This window comes from Phoxinus phoxinus (genome assembly GCF_949152265.1).
Source record: "Phoxinus phoxinus genome assembly, chromosome: 3".
Classification (NCBI taxonomy): domain Eukaryota; kingdom Metazoa; phylum Chordata; class Actinopteri; order Cypriniformes; family Leuciscidae; genus Phoxinus; species Phoxinus phoxinus.
In genome coordinates, this window is record NC_136878.1 from 1,179,777 (window position 1) to 1,201,300 (window position 21,524).

General features: G+C 40.1%; 1 protein-coding gene across 4 annotated transcripts in view; it reads left to right on the forward strand.

Annotated features, from left to right (window-relative positions):
• Positions 1-21,524, forward strand: part of LOC306995362 (phosphatidylinositol-3,5-bisphosphate 3-phosphatase MTMR3) — a 38,677-nt gene that overhangs the window by 6,574 nt on the left and 10,579 nt on the right. For all 4 annotated transcript variants that reach the window (XM_079606919.1, XM_079606921.1, XM_079606922.1 and 1 more), the window contains 13 exons: positions 124-206; positions 1,238-1,404; positions 2,796-2,889; positions 2,977-3,090; positions 4,691-4,884; positions 8,112-8,246; positions 8,518-8,629; positions 9,912-10,107; positions 14,748-14,933; positions 15,388-15,558; positions 16,372-16,505; positions 17,092-17,830; positions 20,520-20,624. In XM_079606919.1, the coding sequence (XP_079463045.1) occupies positions 124-206; positions 1,238-1,404; positions 2,796-2,889; positions 2,977-3,090; positions 4,691-4,884; positions 8,112-8,246; positions 8,518-8,629; positions 9,912-10,107; positions 14,748-14,933; positions 15,388-15,558; positions 16,372-16,505; positions 17,092-17,830; positions 20,520-20,624 (2,430 nt within the window). The remainder of the gene's footprint in view (positions 1-123; positions 207-1,237; positions 1,405-2,795; positions 2,890-2,976; positions 3,091-4,690; positions 4,885-8,111; positions 8,247-8,517; positions 8,630-9,911; positions 10,108-14,747; positions 14,934-15,387; positions 15,559-16,371; positions 16,506-17,091; positions 17,831-20,519; positions 20,625-21,524) is intronic.

The following is a 21,524-nucleotide window of genomic DNA, read 5'->3' on the forward strand; positions in this document are numbered from 1 at the left end:
TTTAAGCATTAATCAATAATGTACACAACAAGTACACTTGTTTGGATCGCACTCTGAAGCAACGTTACACTCAAGGCCTAAAAGACACAATTGTGATGTTGTTGTTGTGTTTCTGTACATCAGGTCCCACTGCAGCTGATTGAAAGTGTGGAGTGTCGGGATCTGACACAACTGCTCGTCACCTGCAAAGACTGCAAGGTCATCAGGTGCGTGTGTGTAACTGCGCTGCTTTGACTAACAAATGTGTCCTCGCGTCTCATCATACGTGCACAATATCCTCAGTGGTGGCATTGTGAGGCAGACAGTGACTTTGTTTTCTTTGGAATAATGTGTACTGATGAATCAAGCTAAATAATGTGTGTTAGGAAAGTAAAAGTGCGCCGTTTTGTATTATAAATAGTTGAGTAGTGTGAAAATTCAGAAATGGATAAAGTATGTTGGACATTTTATGCACTCGACTTTTGCAGCTTTAATTATGTAGCGGGGGGGGGAGGGGGGGGGGGCATCAGACATCGATGATGAACAACAAAATAACCTTATAAAGTTCATATCAGGGGTTATTCTAGGATTTCAATATTCAATATATATATCAAGTCTATATATATATATATATGTAATCTATTGTTTGTATATTAGCGTAGATAGGAACAATACAGAAGGTTATATACTACCTATCAAGTCAATTCAAAAAATTATAATCAATATTATAAAATATATATTTTTAAAATAAATATAGAAGATAAAGGGCCGTATCTTGCACCCAGCGCAATTGACTTTGTACACCGACGCATGTGTCATTCCTAAAGACGTTAAAGACGTTACATAATGAACCGTTATGTGTTTATTAGCTTAGAATGAGCATTTCTGTCTACACACACACACCGCGGGTCCGCTTACATCCACATGTTTCTACGGTGGCCCTGAGCGGACAAACGCGTTTCGTCACTGTGTTGTTCTGCGTGTAAAGAGGCTAAAGCTAAAGCAGCGAATAAAACACTGACACAATGATGAACAAGTAGCAATAATATTCGCAATAACATCGTTTTACTGAATAATAAAGTAAACCTAATTATCTTTGTAAAGAAACTTGTTTAACTGGCTACTCTCTGCTGCCTCAGACCACGACATCACTTCCTGTCGGCCACCGTAACTTCTGTTGGGTGCAGTTCGCATCCTCACCACTAGATGCCGCTAAACATCACACACTGCAGCTTTAAATGTAACCTGTTGTGTTCAGGTGCAAGTTCCAGTCGACGGAGCAGTGTCAGGATTGGCTGAGGAGGATCAGCGCAGTTGTGCGGCCGCCGGCCCGCGTACAGGAGCTCTTCGCCTTCGCCTTCCTCTCGTGCAGCGCCAGTGTGTCCGCTGAGGACAGAGAGTTGCATGATGGGATCTGCCGTGCAGGTACACACACATTTCAGGGCGGCTTTTACAGGTTCTTACTGACTAATTTAAATAAGTTTAAGCTAAAGCACTAAAATTACTATGGAATGCCAAAGCTGTCGGAATAATAAATAAATAAATATACAAAGAAATGTAAAATAAATAAATAAATGTCCCCGCCCCCCTCATTACCATACGGAGAAATAAATGTAGAAATAGATACATATATAAATAAATAAATTAATGTATAAATAAATGTGGAAAAAATACAATGATACATAAAGAAATAAAAGTATAAATGCACATTTATTTATTTATTATTTTGGCAACTTTGGCAGTCCATAAGTTACAAACTGGAAATAATTAGAAACTAAAACTAAAACAGAGCAATCAATCAATCAATCAATCAATAATCCTAAATCGTCATATTCTAAAAAACGAATAAAAATATATAAATTAACAGATATATAAATTAATGACAAAAAAGTCAAATAAAAAAATTAATTTTTTTATGAAAACTAAAACATATAAATAACAGCTAATTCAAAATACTGATAAACTATAATTAGTCTTGGTATATACTAGTACAAAGTATTTATATTACATAACTACTATATATAAATGATACTAAATGGTGCTAGGTTTTAGCATTAACATAAGTGCGATCTGTATTATCAGATAAATTCTGTCATGCATTGAAATAAGGATAAAATGCTCTGTAATTCTGTTTATCAACACAATCTTTGGCAATATAGGTGTTTATGAAGCAACTTATAATAACGGAGCAAAAATAGACGTGTGTCTGGCTTGATGCAAGATAAACACAAACAAACAAACAAACAAACAAACACTCTGTAAACCAGGAAATGCTTCATGTAAAATCACACACACACCTGTTTTTTTGCTTATGGTTAAACTGAATCAAAGGTCAAAAGCAAGTACATTGGTCAATAAAGTGAGATTAAATGCATGTTTTATGAAACATATTTAGTTATTGGAGGTTTGCATAGTATTCTGATTCTGCATTTCACTGATTTTATTAATTTTTAGGAATATTGAATATTTTTTTGTGCAAGTGAGATGAGTAAATGCTCACTCATATTTAGTCTAGAACTACAATAATCGTCGTATTTACACACACACACACACACACACACACACACACACACCGCGTGTCAACATGAGGACAGGAGAGCTGTCAGTCAATAAATGTGAGAACAAAGTAACTTGCGTTACTTATTAAAAAATGTAACTCAGATATTTTGTTGTACATTTTTTAAAGTAATGCATTACTTTACTAGTTAGTTACTTGAAAAAGATTAAGATTAAGTAACTCAAGATACTTGAAAATACTTGAAATGAGTAAAACCTGAGTTTTTAATGCCACACACCTGATGTGTGTGTGTTTGCAGGAGGACGTCAGCGGAGGTTCAAGCGCGAGCTGGAGAGGATGGGCTTCGACACACACAGTGCCTGGAGAATCTCCAACATCAACACACACTACAGGTGACACACCTGACACACACAGAGCGCTCGCTCGCACAAGCTGCTTCATCACCAGACGTGTGTGTGTGTGTGTGTGTGATCTCTCAGGGTGTGTGCCAGTTACCCAGAGCAGATCATCGTTCCCGCTGCGGTGTCGGACCAGGAGCTGGAGAGCGTGGCGGCGTTCAGATCCTGGAAGAGGATCCCGGCTGTCGTGTACAGGTGTGTCTGAGCGTGCACTGTGTGAAAGGACTGTTCTGGGATCAGTACAGGTTAAAGGGTTAGTTCACCCAAAAATGAAAATAATGTCATTAATGACTCGCCCTCATGTCGTTCTAAGCCCGTAAGACCTCCGTTCATCTTCGGAACACAGTTTAAGATATTTTAGATTTAGTCCGAGAGCTTTCTGTCCCTCCATTGAAGCTGTATACAGTATACTGTCCGTGTCCATAAAGGTAATAAAAAGATCATCAAAGTAGTCCATGAGACATCAGTGGGTTAGTTAGAAGTTTTTGAAGCATCGAAAATACTTTTTGGTCCAAAAATAACACAAAATAAGACTTTATTCAGCATTGTATTCTCTCCCGGGTCTGTTGTCAATCCTTCACAGTTACGCTGCTGGCGTAAGACGCTGATGACGTGTTATCTGGTGCGCCCGAGCTTCATTTATAGACTGAGGGAAACGCACGCTGTAAAAGTGTCTCATCCGCGACATGCACATTTACGCACCATTAAAAAAATGATATCCACGCAAACAATGTAGAATAGCTTGAACATAGCGTGCGTCTCCCTCAGACTGTAAACGAAGCTCGGGCGCACCAGATAACACGTCATCAGCGTCTTACGCCAGCGGCGTCACTGCGGAGTCCTGAACGCAGATTCACAACAGACCCGGGAGAGAATACAATGCTGAATAAAGTCTTATTTTGTGTTATTTTTGGACCAAAAAGTATTTTCGATGCTTCAAAAACTTCTAACTAACCCACTGATGTCTCATGGACTACTTTGATGATCTTTTTATTACCTTTATGGACATGGACAGTATACTGTATATACAGCTTCAATGGAGGGACAGAAAGCTCTCGGACTAAATCTAAAATATCTTAAACTGTGTTCCGAAGATGAACGGAGGTCTTACGGGCTTAGAACGACATGAGGGCGAGTCATTAATGACATTATTTTCATTTTTGGGTGAACTAACCCTTTAAGCTGTGTTCAGTATCGTTTGAATTTTAATGATTCCGATTCTTATCCATTCTTAATTTCGATTCCAATAAGGTAAAAAAAAAAAACTTGGATATCATTCACATTTAGTTTTATTGCAAAAAACTGAACAAAGATATGATTGAAATAAACAGTGTTCCCTTTCGAACGGTCACTTCGTATTGTGTAGCTATATTTCCTCAGATTATTGAAGCTTAAAATGTAAAGCGCATTACAGTTGCACAGCTAGGAAGTGAGTCTAGCTCACCCATTGGCTGTGCTGCAGCAACTGCACATCTAATGACGTATGCGCCAATCAGCTAACAGCGCGCAGACATACGTCAGAGCTCGTGCCTAATAAAATGAGCCCTATCTCAGGGAACTGAGGTTACGTTAGTAACCGAGTAGTTTTAAGATTTTCAGGTTCAGAAACTGTAATCAAATGTAAATTAACACTGCACTTTATAAATAACATTTACATTAGTTACAAAAGCTATTCAGTCAAGAACGAGTGAATTTTCTCTTAAATAAATACAATTAATAAAATTAATCAATTCTATCTGATTGGATGAACCACACTGTGTTAAAGTACTCACTTTTATCTTAACCTTTGACCCAGACACCAGAGTTCGGGCGCTGTGATTGGTCGATGTGGGCAGCCAGAGGTCAGCTGGTGGGGTTGGAGAAATGCTGACGATGAGCATTTGGTTCAAGCCATCGCTAAAGCCTGTGTCACGGATCCGGCCTTGAGCGCGGCTCATGCTAACGGCTCATGCGTTCACCGCCACGCCAAACCTTCGCTCGGCGACTCCGGTGAGTGAGCGTGACTCCAGCCCCATACTAATTTTAATTAAAGTACTGGAATTTTACTTTTTGAAATGTAAGTGCTGTAAAACCCTGGAGATCAGCCATATTTATGAAAAGGTACTTTTCTTGGGAATTATTGAAAGACAATGGGTCTCATTCATGAAACATTCATAAATATACGAGTAAATATGTGAGTGATCTGAGTGTAAAGAGACCTTCCCGAAAACTCTCCTCCTGATTCACAAATACTTCGTAAACGTCAGGTGTGAGAGTGAAACGTGTGTGTGTGTGTTATGAATTCCAATCAGTCGTAAATGGGCGTGCTCATTCTCAATTACCATAAACCCCGCCCATTAAATCCGACTGACAGCTATATATGGGCATCATATTATGACACCAAACGAAGGATTTCAACATGTCTTCTCAAAAGCGAATGACAAAATAAAAATTTCTCATTATCAGATAATATTTTATTATCAGAAGTTCATTCAAAACGCCACATTTTATTTTCAAGCGTACATAGTGGCGTATCAGGTCCTAAAAAAAGGAAGCTTGGCAGATATTACAGACGCAGTTACTGGAGTTTCATCTGTTAATCGAACAGTCCCAGAAGTGAACAGAAAATGGTTCGACATGAAGCTCGACTGCAAAGAACTAATTAGTTCACTTCGAAAAAATATATCCAGCCGTATTGAAAGCTATTAATAATGTGATTAAAGTGTTCCGTTTGCAGATGCTATCACTGGCTCTCATAATAAAAGTTAAAAGAAAAACCGAATGTAATTACTATATATCATATTTGTTTAAAATGCTGTGTAAATATGTACCCGATTAAGGAGAATTAAAATGCAGCCTTATTAATGAGCAAAACGTTCGGATGTTAAACGCACTATTTACGCGTGGCTGGAGCCGGTGCAGATTTCTTTCGGGTACCCATTGGGTCTCATTCATGAAACACGAGCAGAACGAATGCTTGTGTAAATCGTGTGTAAAGTGGTTCTGGCGTAAATTTTCGGATTCATTAAAATGTTCGTATTTTCCAAATGTTAGTTGGTCCGAAAGAAATCTACACCTGCTCCCGGCCACGCGTAAATATTCAGATTCAGATTTCTTTATTAGTCCCCAAGGGGCAATTCAGTTTTACAGCCTACCCATCCAGTAAGGTTAAAAAACAAACAATCACATACACACACACAGCACAATATACACATTCACCTGCCAGTGACAGACCAGAGCATTGGGATACGAGACAGTTGTGTAATTATGAGGTATCATTTAACAATCTTATTGCAGAGGGAACGAATGAGTTTGCATAGCGGTTTGTTTTCCGTATTGGCGCATAGTACCGCCGACCTGAGAACAAACCCCTCCTTGAGTACATGATCTGGATGGCACAGTATTCTGTCTGCTTTTTGGACTACTCTTATTTTCCAAGATAACCGAGATCATTTAATTGGGTACCAGTGATTTTTGAGCATACTTTAACAATCTCGTTCAAGCTCTTTTTTTCCTTCACAGTTAAACCGTTAAACCAACCCAAAAAAGAAAAAGTTAAAAGACTCTCAATGAATGCCTGATAGAATGTGCATAAAATTATTTTACAGACCCCAAAGGAGTTCAACTTTCTCAGCAGGTATATTCTCTCTGGTTAGCTCGCTTAATAATACTATCAGTGTTCTCACTGAATTTCAATTTTGAGTCAAACACTGTGCCCAAATATTTATATGTCTGTGCCACTTGAACACCTTCATTGTGTATTACACTCTGCTTAGGTTCGTCGCTGAGCTTTCTAAAATCTATAATCAATTCTTTTGACTTTGACACATTTAAGTCAAGGAAGCTGTCATCACACCATCTAGCGAACTCCTCGAGGGCACTGTTATGATGAGACTGATTCCCCTGTAGAAGAGACAACAGGGCTGTGTCATCTGAAAACTTCACTAAGTGACTGTTCTCCCAGGATGACCTGCAGTTATTAGTATATAATATAAAAAGCAGTGAGGAGAGCACACAGCCCTGAGGAGAGCCTGTGTTCGATACAAGGACAGATGACATGTTTCCATTTACATAGACCTGCTGCCTTCTATTTGTTAAAAAGTTTAAAATGAGTAATAAAATCTGCTCGGGTAACCTAAATCAACTTTCAATCAGAATGTGAGGCTGCATTTTGTTAAAAGCTGAACTAAAGTCAGCAAATAAAATTTGTACATGTGATGCAGGTTTCTCAAGATGTTTATACACCTTGTCAAGAATAAAAAGCTTTGCATCCTCCACACCCTGGCCTGCTTGATAGGCAAACTGTAGCGGATCTAGTTTATCTACAGTTAGGGGGATGATTGTGTCCTTCAAGATCTTTTCAAAGCATTTAATGACTAGTGAAGTTAATGCAATTGGTCTAAATTCATTGAGGTCTTTAGGAGTTTTTGTTTTGGGGATAGGTATTATTGTTGATGTTTTCCATAAATCCGGTATCTTTACGTGCAGATCACTCACATATTTACTCGTATATTTACGAATGTTTCATGAATGAGACCCAATATGTGTAAAATTAGTGTGTAATTTTATTGATAAAACAATCTTTTCACACAAAAATGTATGTTGCAGTCTGTCATATCGGCTACATAGAATTTTAATGAGAACGTTTTAATTGTGTGTTTGGGACATGGGTTTTACTGCTGAGACTTTTGTTTTTGAAATCAGGCTCTCAAAAATTATATAAAAATTTGGATTTAGATTTATCAGCCGATATATCAGTTATCGGCTTTCAAATATGAATTACCAGTTATTGGTATCGGCCAAAATGTTTACATATCGGTGCATGCCTAGTAAATATATGTTTGGTAGAAGGATATTATTCAATGCATATTTACAACAACGTGCATAAATATATATGATACAGCTTTCATTCTTCAGGTCAATCATATATTCATGGAAATAAATCGGTTTGAATAAGAAAATCTTTGTCATATTATCCTTTCAATGATTAATGTTACCGCAGTCATTGCATGTGCTGCACTTTATTTGTACCATTTTGTTTTATTAGTTTATTTTTATTGATCTATTTACCTTTTTTAGAATTGAAAAGATAATAATGATATTGTTTGTTATAAGTGAGATCTCAGTCCTTGAAAACCCAGAAAGTAGTGCTTGAATTTCATTTTACAGTCTCTGTACAAATTGTTTTTCCTGCTAAATCAACACAGCTGCTCATTTACTTCCTGTTTTCACATCAGGTTCTCACACGGCCAATGGGGACGTAGAGGCGGAGCCCAATGCCACGCCCCCTCAGAAGCTGTTAATAATGGACGCCCGGTCGTACGCGGCGGCGGTAGCCAATCGGGCGAAAGGAGGCGGGTGTGAGTGTCCAGGTATTGGACACTTCAATATATCTTTAAACAATTCAAGCGCGAGAGACTCTTAAAGTGACAGCGCTATTACTTGTTTTGCAATAAGACTAAATGTGAATGATATCCATGTTAATTTGTACCTTACTGGAATCGAAATTAGGAATTGATCGGAATCGATACCCAACCCTTATTCCTGATCTCTCTCTCTCTCTCTCTCTCTCTCTCTCTCTCTCTCTCTCTCTCAAACATCATCCTCTGTGTGTGTGTGTGTGTGTGTGTGTGTGTCCTGTAGAGTATTATCCCAGCTGTGAGGTGATGTTCATGGGCATGGCCAACATACACTCCATCCGGAAGAGCTTCCAGTGTTTGCGCACTCTCTGCGCTCAGGTCCCGGATCCGGTCAAGTGAGTGTTCATGATGAGCCAGCCTGCGAAACACAGCAGCAGACCGGCTCAGCTCAAAGCTGATGCTAATGAATGCAGTGTCGGTTACAGAGACAGTGTTTAGCAATGCACCGATCTCAAAATTCTGGTCAAACTAGAAACCAACATTGTTATGCTATGGTTAAAAATATAGACGTTTGATATATATATATATATATATATCTCATGCACTGCTCCGACGGCTGGGGCAGGACGCCTCAGATTCATATAAATGTACATATATAAATAAATAAATAAATAAGAATAAATTATATATAGATAATTTTTTACATTTAAATTTATATATATATAAAATGCAACATTTACTCATTTCTTATTGATTGCAGTTTTTTGGAAATGTTTGTGTATGAATAAAAATACTAATAAGATATAATTTATAATAATACATATGAATATACACACTCGCACATGTATATATGTGCATATATGCTAATAAATAGATTATATATATATTATTAGTAATTAATATTATTATAAATTATATATTATTCGTTTTTTGATTTATACACACAAAAAACAATCATTAAGACATTATTACATTATAATAATTGTTTCATGAACATTAATTCATATGCACTGTTAAAGAGAAAGCGTTCCCTATTTCTATGAGTTGTGCTCTTAAAGGGTTAGTTCACCCAAAACTATTCATGTTCCTCTGAGTGAGTTCTCGTAGTGTAACAGCGCAGCGCTTTGTCAGAAAGTAGGCTCACTATTGGCCAGCATCACACACATGACCAGTGTCGGCCAATAGTGAGCCTCCGTTCTGACGTACAACCCAGAAGCGTTTGTGTTCCTCTGAGAAACTCACTCAGAGGAACACACAGAAGAACACCAAGAGTTCAATAAAGTCGTTATTTTTGCGCACAAAAAGTATTCTGGTTGCTTGATAAACTTCAGGTTGAGCCGCTGTAGTCACTCGGACTATTTTAAACATTGTCTTTACTAACTTTCTGGGCCGGCAAGTTTCAATTACAACAGAAGCCTCTGGAGGAGTGAGACACTCTCAGATTTAATCACTAATATCTTCATTTGTGTCCCGAAGATGAAGGAGAGTCTGACGGGAACAACATGAGGAGAGTCATTACTGACAGAGTTTACATTTCTGGCTGAACTAACTCTTTAAAGAGTTTGATCTTTGCTTTATGTTAGTTGTTTGGTACGGCGAAGTTTTCATAATTCATTCCAATATCATACCGGCTCATATCGGATGTGATGAGTGTCTCTCTCTCTCTGTGTGTGTCAGCTGGCTGTCGGCGCTGGAGGGCACTAAGTGGCTCCAGCATCTGTCTCTGCTGCTGAAAGCGTGTCTTCTGGTGGTGAACGCGGTGGACCGGGACCACAGGCCTGTGCTGGTGCACTGCTCCGACGGCTGGGACCGCACGCCTCAGATCGTGGCTCTGTCCAAACTCCTGCTCGACCCCTTCTACAGGACCATCAAGGTCTCCTGCACGCTTTCTTCTGTTTCCCTGCAGAAAATGCTTTTCTTACTCAGTATCTGTGCCTCGTTTCCAGTCCAAATATCTAAAAATTCAAGATGCATGTAGATGAGTAAAATGCCATAAGATACTACAGGCGTATCTTGCACCCAGCGCAATTGACTTTGTACACGACGCATGTTTCATTCCTATTCTGCACCCGCGCACAGCGACTCTTCCCTCCACAGACGCACGGCGGTAAATTAGGGAATGAACTTGCGGTCGGGGGGGGGGTTCAGTGAAAAGAGGAGTGTGTTCCGGCGCAAACATTCCCTGGTGATATTCTGCAGTTCCAGAAAACAACTCCGCCACTGACCAGGAGAAACCCAGTCTAAAGACAGCGGCGCCGCGCGTTAGTCATATGCTATTTTAAGGGCGCGTGCTTGGCCATTATGTAGCGTGTGAACAACACACACACTTTGATTCTCTAATCTAAACAGACGCAGCAGTTTTCATTTCTGCAAATCATACATTATTACAAGGAAAAATATTAACACACGAGGGAAATCATTGTTGTGTCCGTGAAGATGTGAAAAAATACATAAATCTAGATTACACATTTACCCAAATTATTATACACCTGTTTAACCGAAGCCCGTTTCTCCATCATCCCCAATGTCACTTCTCTGTGTTTTACGGCCCTGACGAGAACGCCGGTCTCCTCGGCTGTGAACCGCTCCTGGCGTGTGCCGGCAAACCCGCCGTTATAATAGAAATCCGCCGTTATAATAGCGATCCGCCGTTATAATAGCGATCCGCCATTATAATAGCGATCCGCCGTTATAATAGCGATCCGCCGTTATAATAGCGATCCGCCGTTATAATAGCGATCCGCCGTTATAATAGCAATCCGCCGTTATAATAGCAATCCGCCGTTATAATAGCAATCCGCCGTTATAATAGCGATCCGCCGTTATAATAGAAATCCGCCGTTATAATAGCGATCCGCCGTTATAATAGCGATCCGCCATTATAATAGCGATCCGCCGTTATAATAGCAATCCTCCGTTATAATAGCAATCCGCCGTTATAATAGAAATCCGCCGTTATAATAGCGATCCGCCGTTATAATAGCGATCCGCCATTATAATAGCGATCCGCCGTTATAATAGCAATCCTCCGTTATAATAGCAATCCTCCGTTATAATAGCGATCCGCCGTTATAATAGCAATCCGCCGTTATAATAGCGATCCGCCGTTATAATAGCAATCCGCCGTTATAATAGCGATCCGCCGTTATAATAGCGATCCGCCGTTATAATAGCGATCCGCCGTTATAATAGCGATCCGCCGTTATAATAGCGATCCGCCGTTATAATAGCGATCCGCCGTTATAATAGCGATCCGCCGTTATAATAGCGGTCCGCCGTTATAATAGCAATCCGCCGTTATAATAGCGATCCGCCGTTATAATAGCGATCCGCCGTTATAATAGCGATCCGCCGTTATAATAGCGATCCGCCGTTATAATAGCGATCCGCCGTTATAATAGCGATCCGCCGTTATAATAGCGATCCGCCGTTATAATAGCGATCCGCCGTTATAATAGCGATCCGCCGTTATAATAGCGATCCGCCGTTATAATAGCGATCCGCCGTTATAATAGCGATCCGCCGTTATAATAGCGATCCGCCGTTATAATAACAATCCGCCGTTATAATAGCAATCCGCCGTTATAATAGCAATCTGCCGTTATAATAGCGATCCGCCGTTATAATAGCGATCCGCCGTTATAATAGCGATCCGCCGTTATAATAGCGATCCGCCGTTATAATAGCGATCCGCCGTTATAATAGCGATCCGCCGTTATAATAGCGATCCGCCGTTATAATAGCGATCCGCCGTTATAATAGCGATCCGCCGTTATAATAGCGATCCGCCGTTATAATAGCGATCCGCCGTTATAATAGCGATCCGCCGTTATAATAGCGATCCGCCGTTATAATAGCGATCCGCCGTTATAATAGCGATCCGCCGTTATAATAGCGATCCGCCGTTATAATAGCAATCCGCCGTTATAATAGCAATCCGCCGTTATAATAGCGATCCGCCGTTATAATAGCAATCCGCCGTTATAATAGCAATCCGCCGTTATAATAGCAATCGGCCGATATAATAGCGATCCGCCGTTATAATAGCGATCCGCCGTTATAATAGCAATCCGCCGTTATAATAGCAATCCGCCGTTATAATAGCAATCGGCCGATATAATAGCGATCCGCCGTTATAATAGCGATCCGCCGTTATAATAGCAATCCGCCGTTATAATAGCAATCCGCCGTTATAATAGCGATCCGCCGTTATAATAGCAATCCGCCGTTATAATAGCAATCCGCCGTTATAATAGCGATCCGCCGTTATAATAGCGATCCGCCGTTATAATAGCGATCCGCCGTTATAATAGCAATCCGCCGTTATAATAGCGATCCGTCGTTATAATAGCGATCCGCCGTTATAATAGCAATCCGCCGTTATAATAGCGATCCGCCGTTATAATAGCAATCCGCCGTTATAATAGCGATCCGCCGTTATAATAGCGATCCGCCGTTATAATAGCGATCCGTCGTTATAATAGCGATCCGCCGTTATAATAGCGATCCGCCGTTATAATAGCGATCCGTCGTTATAATAGCGATCCGCCGTTATAATAGCGATCCGCCGTTATAATAGCGATCCGCCGTTATAATAGCAATCCACCGTTATAATAGCAATCCGCCGTTATAATAGCGAGCCGCCGTTATAATAGCGATCCGCCGTTATAATAGCAATCCGCCGTTATAATAGCGATCCGTCGTTATAATAGCAATCCGCCGTTATAATAGCGATCCGCCGTTATAATAGCGATCCACCGTTATAATAGCAATCCGCCGTTATAATAGCAATCCGCCGTTATAATAGCGAGCCGCCGTTATAATAGCGATCCGCCGTTATAATAGCAATCCGCCGTTATAATAGCGATCCGTCGTTATAATAGCAATCCGCCGTTATAATAGCGATCCGCCGTTATAATAGCAATCCGCCGTTATAATAGCAATCCGCCGTTATAATAGCGAGCCGCCGTTATAATAGCGATCCGCCGTTATAATAGCAATCCGCCGTTATAATAGCGATCCGTCGTTATAATAGCGATCCGCCGTTATAATAGCAATCCGCCGTTATAATAGCGATCCGTCGTTATAATAGCGATCCGCCGTTATAATAGCAATCCGCCGTTATAATAGCGAGCCGCCGTTATAATAGCGATCCGCCGTTATAATAGCAATCCGCCGTTATAATAGCGATCCGTCGTTATAATAGCAATCCGCCGTTATAATAGCGATCCGCCGTTATAATAGCGATCCGCCGGAACAAGCGCGCCGGCTCTTAAAGGGAATGTGAGAGGACGCTCTGATTGGATTATTTCACGTTACGCCCAAACCACAGCTATGAGTAATGAAGCGACTTCAGACCAACACATTTTAGATTTGCGTCGGCGCAAGAGTCGTTTATCCCGCCGGTATAATAGCAACAGCGCCGGGATCCGCCCACAGAGTTACTTGCGTTTCGATAGGGCCCTGTGTCTTTTTGGGGAAATAAATTAAAATTAAGTGAGTTTTTGCTTTAAAAAAGCTAAATTATCTGCCAATGGGGTTAATAATGAAAAATAATGTTAATTCAAACAGAAACAATATTATTTTTTCTTATCTCCATTAGCAGATAATTTAGCTTTTTTTAAGCATCAACTCACTTAATTTTGATTTATTTCCCCAGAAAATATCTGATGGCATTTTACTCATCTAGTAAATACATCTTGATTTAAGAATTTTTACATATTTGGACTGGAAACAAGACAAAAATACTGAGTGAGAAAAGCATGTTTTGCAATATAAATGCAGTTTAATATATCAGCTCTCTCTTCTTTTATGGACACAATAAAGTGAGGAATAGTTTTTTAGGGTTTAATTTTTCAAAACTGGGTAATATCACTGAGAAAGAGCCTTGTGCAACACCGTGGGGTGCAATGTGGATAAAACGGTCTGACAATTGTATAAATGTAAATGTCAATCTCAATACTTATGTAATCATAGGGTTGTAGCGGGATGCACTGATATAACATTTTTTGGTCGATACCGATATCCGATAATAATTTTTATTTGAAAGCCAATAACCGATATATCGGCCGATAAATCTAAATCCAAATTTTTATCTAATTTTTGAGAGCCTGATTACAAAAACTAAAGTCTCGCCAGTAAAACCCATGTCCCAAACACACAATTATGATGTTCTCATGATAATGTTATGAAGCCGATATGACAGATTTGCACTGAACTGTATTTTCCTTTTTTTGAAGTGATTTCAATCATATTTCAAGTTATTCATAATCATCATGTTGAACAGTGCGCATCTGAAGAGTCTCAGCTGAAGGAAATAATACATTATTTATCGGCTTTAATATATCAGACTAATGTTCTTATCGGGCCGATAACATTAAAAATGAACATATATCGGCCGATACCGATGTGGTGGCAGATAATATCGTGCATCCCTAAGCCTAGTAGATTAAAAATGTCTATTGCACCAAGTTTAATCATTTGCTTTATCAGAGTGTGTCTTTGTCTGCGCAGGGTTTCCAGGTGCTGGTGGAGAGCGAGTGGTTGGACTACGGTCACAAGTTTGCCGAGCGCTGTGGTCACGGTGAGAACGCGTACGATGTGAACGAGCGCTGTCCTGTGTTCCTGCAGTGGCTCGACTGCGTTCATCAGCTCCAGAGACAGTTCCCGTGCTCCTTCCAGTTCAACGAGGCCTTCCTGGTACTCACGCTCATTGCTCTGACCAGTGCTGAACATGCATGCCTGTACACACACTGCAAAAATGCGTTTCTTACTCAGTATTTTTGTCATGTTTCCAGTCCAAATATCAACAAATTCTTAAATCAAGATGCATATAACCAGATGAGTAAAATGCTATAAGATATTATGTCTTGTTATCTGGGGAAAGAAATCAAAATGTTTGAGTTTTTGCTTAAAACAAGCAAAGCGATCTGCCAACGGGGTCAGAAAAATAATGTTAATTCAAATGTAAACAAGATTATTTTTCTGATCCCATTGGCAGATCATTTTACTGGTTTTAGGCAAAAGTAAAATTAGATTTTTCCCCCAGAAAACAAGACTTAATATCTTTTTAATAATTTGTTGATATTTGGACTGGAAACAAGACAAAAATACTGAGTGTGCATCACAACGAGGGCTGTGTTTGTGCCTTTAGGTGAAGTTAGCGCAGCACACGTACTCGTGTCTGTTCGGGACGTTCCTGTGCAACAGTGTGAAGGAGCGAGAGGATCAGTGTGTTCAGGAGAAGACGTGCTCGGCCTGGACTCTCCTGAGACCGGAGAACTCGTCGTTCCTCAACATCCTCTACTCACCGCGCTCAGAGACCGTACGTCTGCTGGCCTGGGTTTCCTAACCCTAACCCTAACCCTAACCCAGGGCTTGTTAGAGTTAACTACACACTTCAGCTATTTGAAAAATAAAAATAAAATAATAATAATAATAATATATATATATTATATTATTATTATTTTTCAAATAGCTGAAGTGTGTAGTTAACTCTAACAAGCCCTGGGTATATATAATAATATATAATAAAATATATAAATTATAAAATAGAATATGAAATAAATATAATTAAATATACATTATATATATATATATATATATATATATATATATATATATATATATATATATATTAAATACAAATAAATACTAAAACATATACAGTATATAAAAAATATTTAAAAGTTATAATACAAGTTTTGTAAAATAATAAACCTCACATTTTAAACTTATTTTATTTTTATTTCTCATTTGGTTTAAATTGATGTACTAAAATTACTTAAACTGAAATAAAAATTAATACATTTTATATAGACGTTTAAAAAACAGCTAATAAAAATTACAAAACATAAAAATATTAAAATATCGAGCAGCACAACTTATTTCAACACTGATAATAATCATAAATGTGTCGTGAGCATCAGATCATCATATTATACTGATTTCTGGAGGATCATGTGACACTGAAGACTGGAGTAATGATGCTGAACATTCAGCTTTGATCACAGGAATAAATTACACTTTACTATATATTCACATAGAGAACTGATGATTTACATTGGAATAATATTTCACTATTTTTACTGTATATTTGATCAAATAAACGCAGCCTCACTAGGAATCTCTCCGTCAGGTTTTGCACCCAGTGTGTCACGTGAGGAATCTGATGCTATGGAGCGCCGTCTACCTGCCTAACTCCGCCCCCTCCATGCCTTCTGACGAGTCATGTGTGCCAAACTCCGCCCCCTCAGCCTCACCTGTGAGCAGGTAAATGACAGGTGACTTATGCGTTTCCTTGTCTGAACACTTTTCAGTAGAGATGCACGATATATCGCCACCACATCGGTATCGGCCGATATATGTTAATTTTTTATGTTAGCGTTATCGGCCCGATAAGAACATTAGTCTGATATCTTAAAGCCGATAAATAATGTATTATTTCCTTCAGCTGAGACTCTTCAGATGCGCACTGTTCAACATGATGATTATGAATAACTTGAAATATGATTGAAATCACTTCAAAAAAGGAAAATACAGTTCAGTGCAAATCTGTCATATCGGCTTCATAACATTATCATGAGAACATCATAATTGTGTGTTTGGGACATGGGTTTTACTGGCGAGACTTTAGTTTTTGTAATCAGGCTCTATTATATAAAAATTTGGATTTAGATTTATCGGCCGATATATCGGTTATCGGCTTTCAAATATAAAGAATTATCGGTATCGCCCAAAATGTTGATATCGGTGCATCCGTGATTTTCAGCCTTTATCCACTTTTCACTGATTTCTCCACTTGAACGTTCCTGTAGCTCAAACTGCAGAGCATTAAGCTGGTGTGTGTTCTCCGCAGGTTACCAAAGACTCGGTCGTACGACGACCTGCACACATCGTGTGAGGGTTTGACCCCGACCCGCCGCAGCAGCGACCCCAGCAGGAATGAGAAGTGGCAGGAGCGTCTGAGCGCGATGAGGAGCGTGACGAAAGAACCGGACAAGAGCCGTCCCGATCCGAAACTCGGCTTAAACACCAGCGACTCTGAAGCATTAAAGGGGGCGGAGCTTTCTGTGACTGACAGCCGAATGGAACAGGAAGTGAGAGAGGAGGATAACAGGAAGCTGGGAGTTGTAAATAACACGCCTGCCTTCGATATTCCAGATAATTTTGAGAGTGAGGACCAAATGTTTGGATCACCAGAAGATATTAAAGATCACGCTGTGGAACGTTCCACTGAAAAACACCCACATAATTCCCAGCATCCTCTTTCCTCTAACGAAAACAGTGAGTTGCTATCAAACGGGTTAGATCTAAATAATCACGCCCCCTTTACAACTACCCATGATCCTTCAGAATCTAGCAGCCAATCTTCCATGGAGAGTTCTTCCAGTCCGAACCACACCCTCAACGGCCTCTGCTCACCTTCCCAGCATCCCGTTCATCCGCTTTCGGCCAATCAGGACGGGTTGAGTCTTCACAGTGACGCTGTACAGGTGCGCCTGCGAGAGATGGAGGCGGGGCATCAGCTGCAGGTGGAGACGCTGAAGAAACAGGTGCAGGAGCTCTGGAGCCGTCTGCACGTCAACGGGAAGCTGGTGAGGAACACACACACACACACACACACACGCGACTCTATGCAATTCCTATGTTATATTGAAACGCTTTAGTGATGGTAAATCTACAGTGGCCTGGTAGAGCACAACACAGCGAAATTTTTAAAGGAAATATAAAGTTCACAACACAACAAAATCAGGCCACGTTACAACGAAATCAAGCAACAACACAATGAAATCAAGCCACGACACAACCAAATCAAGCCACGACAACAAAATCAAGCAACAACACAATGAAATCAAGCAACAACACAATGAAATCAAGCCACGACACAACCAAATCAAGCCACGACAACAAAATCAAGCAACAACACAATGAAATCAAGCAACAACACAATGAAATCAAGCAACAACACAATGAAATCAAGCAACAACACAACGAAATCAAGCCACGACACAATGAAATCAAGCCACGTTACAATGAAATCAGGCCACAACACAACGAAATCAGGCCACGTTACAATGAAATCAAGCAACAACACAATGAAATCAAGCCACGTTACAATGAAATCAAGCAACAACACAATGAAATCAGGCCACGTTACAATGAAATCAAGCCACGACACAACAAAATCAGGCCACGTTACAACGGAATCAAGCAACAACACAATGAAATCAGGCCACGTTACAATGAAATCAAGCAACAACACAACGAAATCAGGCCACGTTACAATGAAATCAAGCAACAACACAATGAAATCAGGCCACGTTACAATGAAATCAAGCCACGACACAACAAAATCAGGCCACGTTACAATGAAATCAAGCAACAACACAACGAAATCAGGCCACGTTACAATGAAATCAAGCCACGACACAACAAAATCAGGCCACGTTACAATGAAATCAAGCAACAACACAATGAAATCAGGCCACGTTACAATGAAATCAAGCCACGACACAACAAAATCAGGCCACGTTACAATGAAATCAAGCAACAACACAATGAAATCAGGCCACGTTACAATGAAATCAAGCAACAACACAATGAAATCAGGCCACGTTACAATGAAATCAAGCAACAACACAATGAAATCAGGCCACGTTACAATGAAATCAAGCCACGACACAACAAAATCAGGCCACGTTACAACGGAATCAAGCAACAACACAATGAAATCAGGCCACGTTACAATGAAATCAAGCAACAACACAACGAAATCAGGCCACGTTACAATGAAATCAAGCAACAACACAATGAAATCAGGCCACGTTACAATGAAATCAAGCCACGACACAACAAAATCAGGCCACGTTACAATGAAATCAAGCAACAACACAACGAAATCAGGCCACGTTACAATGAAATCAAGCCACGACACAACAAAATCAGGCCACGTTACAATGAAATCAAGCCACGACACAACAAAATCAGGCCACGTTACAATGAAATCAAGCCACGACACAACAAAATCAGGCCACGTTACAATGAAATCAAGCCACGACACAACAAAATCAGGCCACGTTACAATGAAATCAAGCCACGACACAACAAAATCAGGCCACGTTACAATGAAATCAAGCAACAACACAATGAAATCAGGCCACGTTACAATGAAATCAAGCCACGACACAACAAAATCAGGCCACGTTACAATGAAATCAAGCAACAACACAACGAAATCAGGCCACGTTACAATGAAATCAAGCAACAACACAATGAAATCAGGCCACATTACAACGGAATCAAGCAACAACACAATGAAATCAGGCCACGTTACAATGAAATCAAGCAACAACACAACGAAATCAGGCCACGTTACAATGAAATCAAGCAACAACACAACGAAATCAAGCAACAACACAACGAAATCAGGCCACGACACAACGAAATCAGGCCACGACACAACAAAATCAGGCCACGTTACAATAAAAACAAGCAACAACACAACAAAATCAGGCCACGACACAACAAAATCAGGCCACGTTACAATAAAATCAAGCCACGACACAACAAAATCAGGCCACGACACAACAAAATCAGGCCACGTTACAATAAAATCAGGCCACAACACAACAAAATCAGGCCACGACACAACAAAATCAGGCCACGTTACAATAAAATCAGGCCACAACACAACAAAATCAGGCCACGACACAACAAAATCAGGCCACGTTACAATAAAATCAGGCCACAACACAACAAAATCAGGCCACGACACAACAAAATCAGGCCACGACACAACAAAATCAGGCCACGACACAACAAAATCAGGCCACGACACAACAAAATCAGGCCACGTTACAATAAAATCAGGCCACGACACAACAAAATCAGGCCACGACACAACAAAATCAGGCCACGACACAACAAAATCAGGCCACAACACAACAAAATCAGGCCACGACACAACAAAATCAGGCCACGACACAACAAAATCAGGCCACGACACAACAAAATCAGGCCACGTTACAACGGAATCAAGCACGACACGATGACATCAGGCCTCGGCCAGTATAAAATCATGCCACGTTACGATGTAATCAGGACACAACTGGGGCTGATTTGTGTTGTTTACTTGTTGATTTACAGCCCAAGCATCGATGTGTTACCAGTTTTCAATAATAAGTGACACATTGTTCATAATGAAGTAATAAGTGTCCAGATTGCACAACACTGTCGGTCATTAAAGTTGTAATAGTTGGCGTAACACTTCTCTGTGGGCCACAGACGCCTCTTCCGGACGGGGAGAATCACCTGGAGCTGCAGCGCTGTGGCGCCACTGATCTGCTGTCCGAGTCCAGCTGGGAACCGATCGCACACCGGGAAGCAGAGGTGAGCGGACTGGGAGAGAACGGACACGCCAAACTATGCTTTTCTCACTCTGTATCTTTTGTGTAGACTTTGAGGATAAAAAAAGGAGTGAATGGATATTTTCGTTGTATGGTGGTTATGTCCACACACTGCAAAGACACATTTATAAACACCGTATAAAAGTGGATTTAGCATCGATGAGCCCTTCAATAGTATAATCACTGCAACAGTCTCTCACACGTCTTCTTACCCGAGAGTATTGAGTATGTCAGGGCATTACCCAGACGGCAGTGTCGGCCCGGACCCGGTACACGTGTTGCTGATGGGTAATGTGTGTCGCAGTGTGTGTGGAACTCATTACAACTTGAGTTACGTGATCAGATTACTTTATCAAGTTACTAGTAAAGTAATGCATTACTTTAAAATTTACAACAAAATATCCAAGTTACTTTTTCACATTTATTGAGTGACAGCTCTCCTATCCTCATGTTGAGACGAATCATAAGTGCAGAGGTGTGTGTGTGTGTGTGAACATGATGGCTATTGTAGTTCTAGACTAAATATGAGTGAGCATTTACTCATCTCACTTACACACAATAATATTCAATATTCCTCAAAATGAATAAAATCAGTGAAATGCAGAATCAGAATACTATGCAAACCTCCAATAAATAAATAAATATATATATATATATATATAATTAAAGCTGCAAGCAGCGATTGCGGGCCCAAGCCGGTGGCACAGCCACCCGGTGCCTTTAGTGCAACTAAAGTGCAACTAAAGGCACCAGGGTGGCGGTGCCACCGGCTTGGGTCCTCCATCGCTGCTTGCAGCTTTAATTATATATATATATATATATATATATATATATATATATATATATATATATATATATGCTTGGAAACATCACAGTGGAGCGG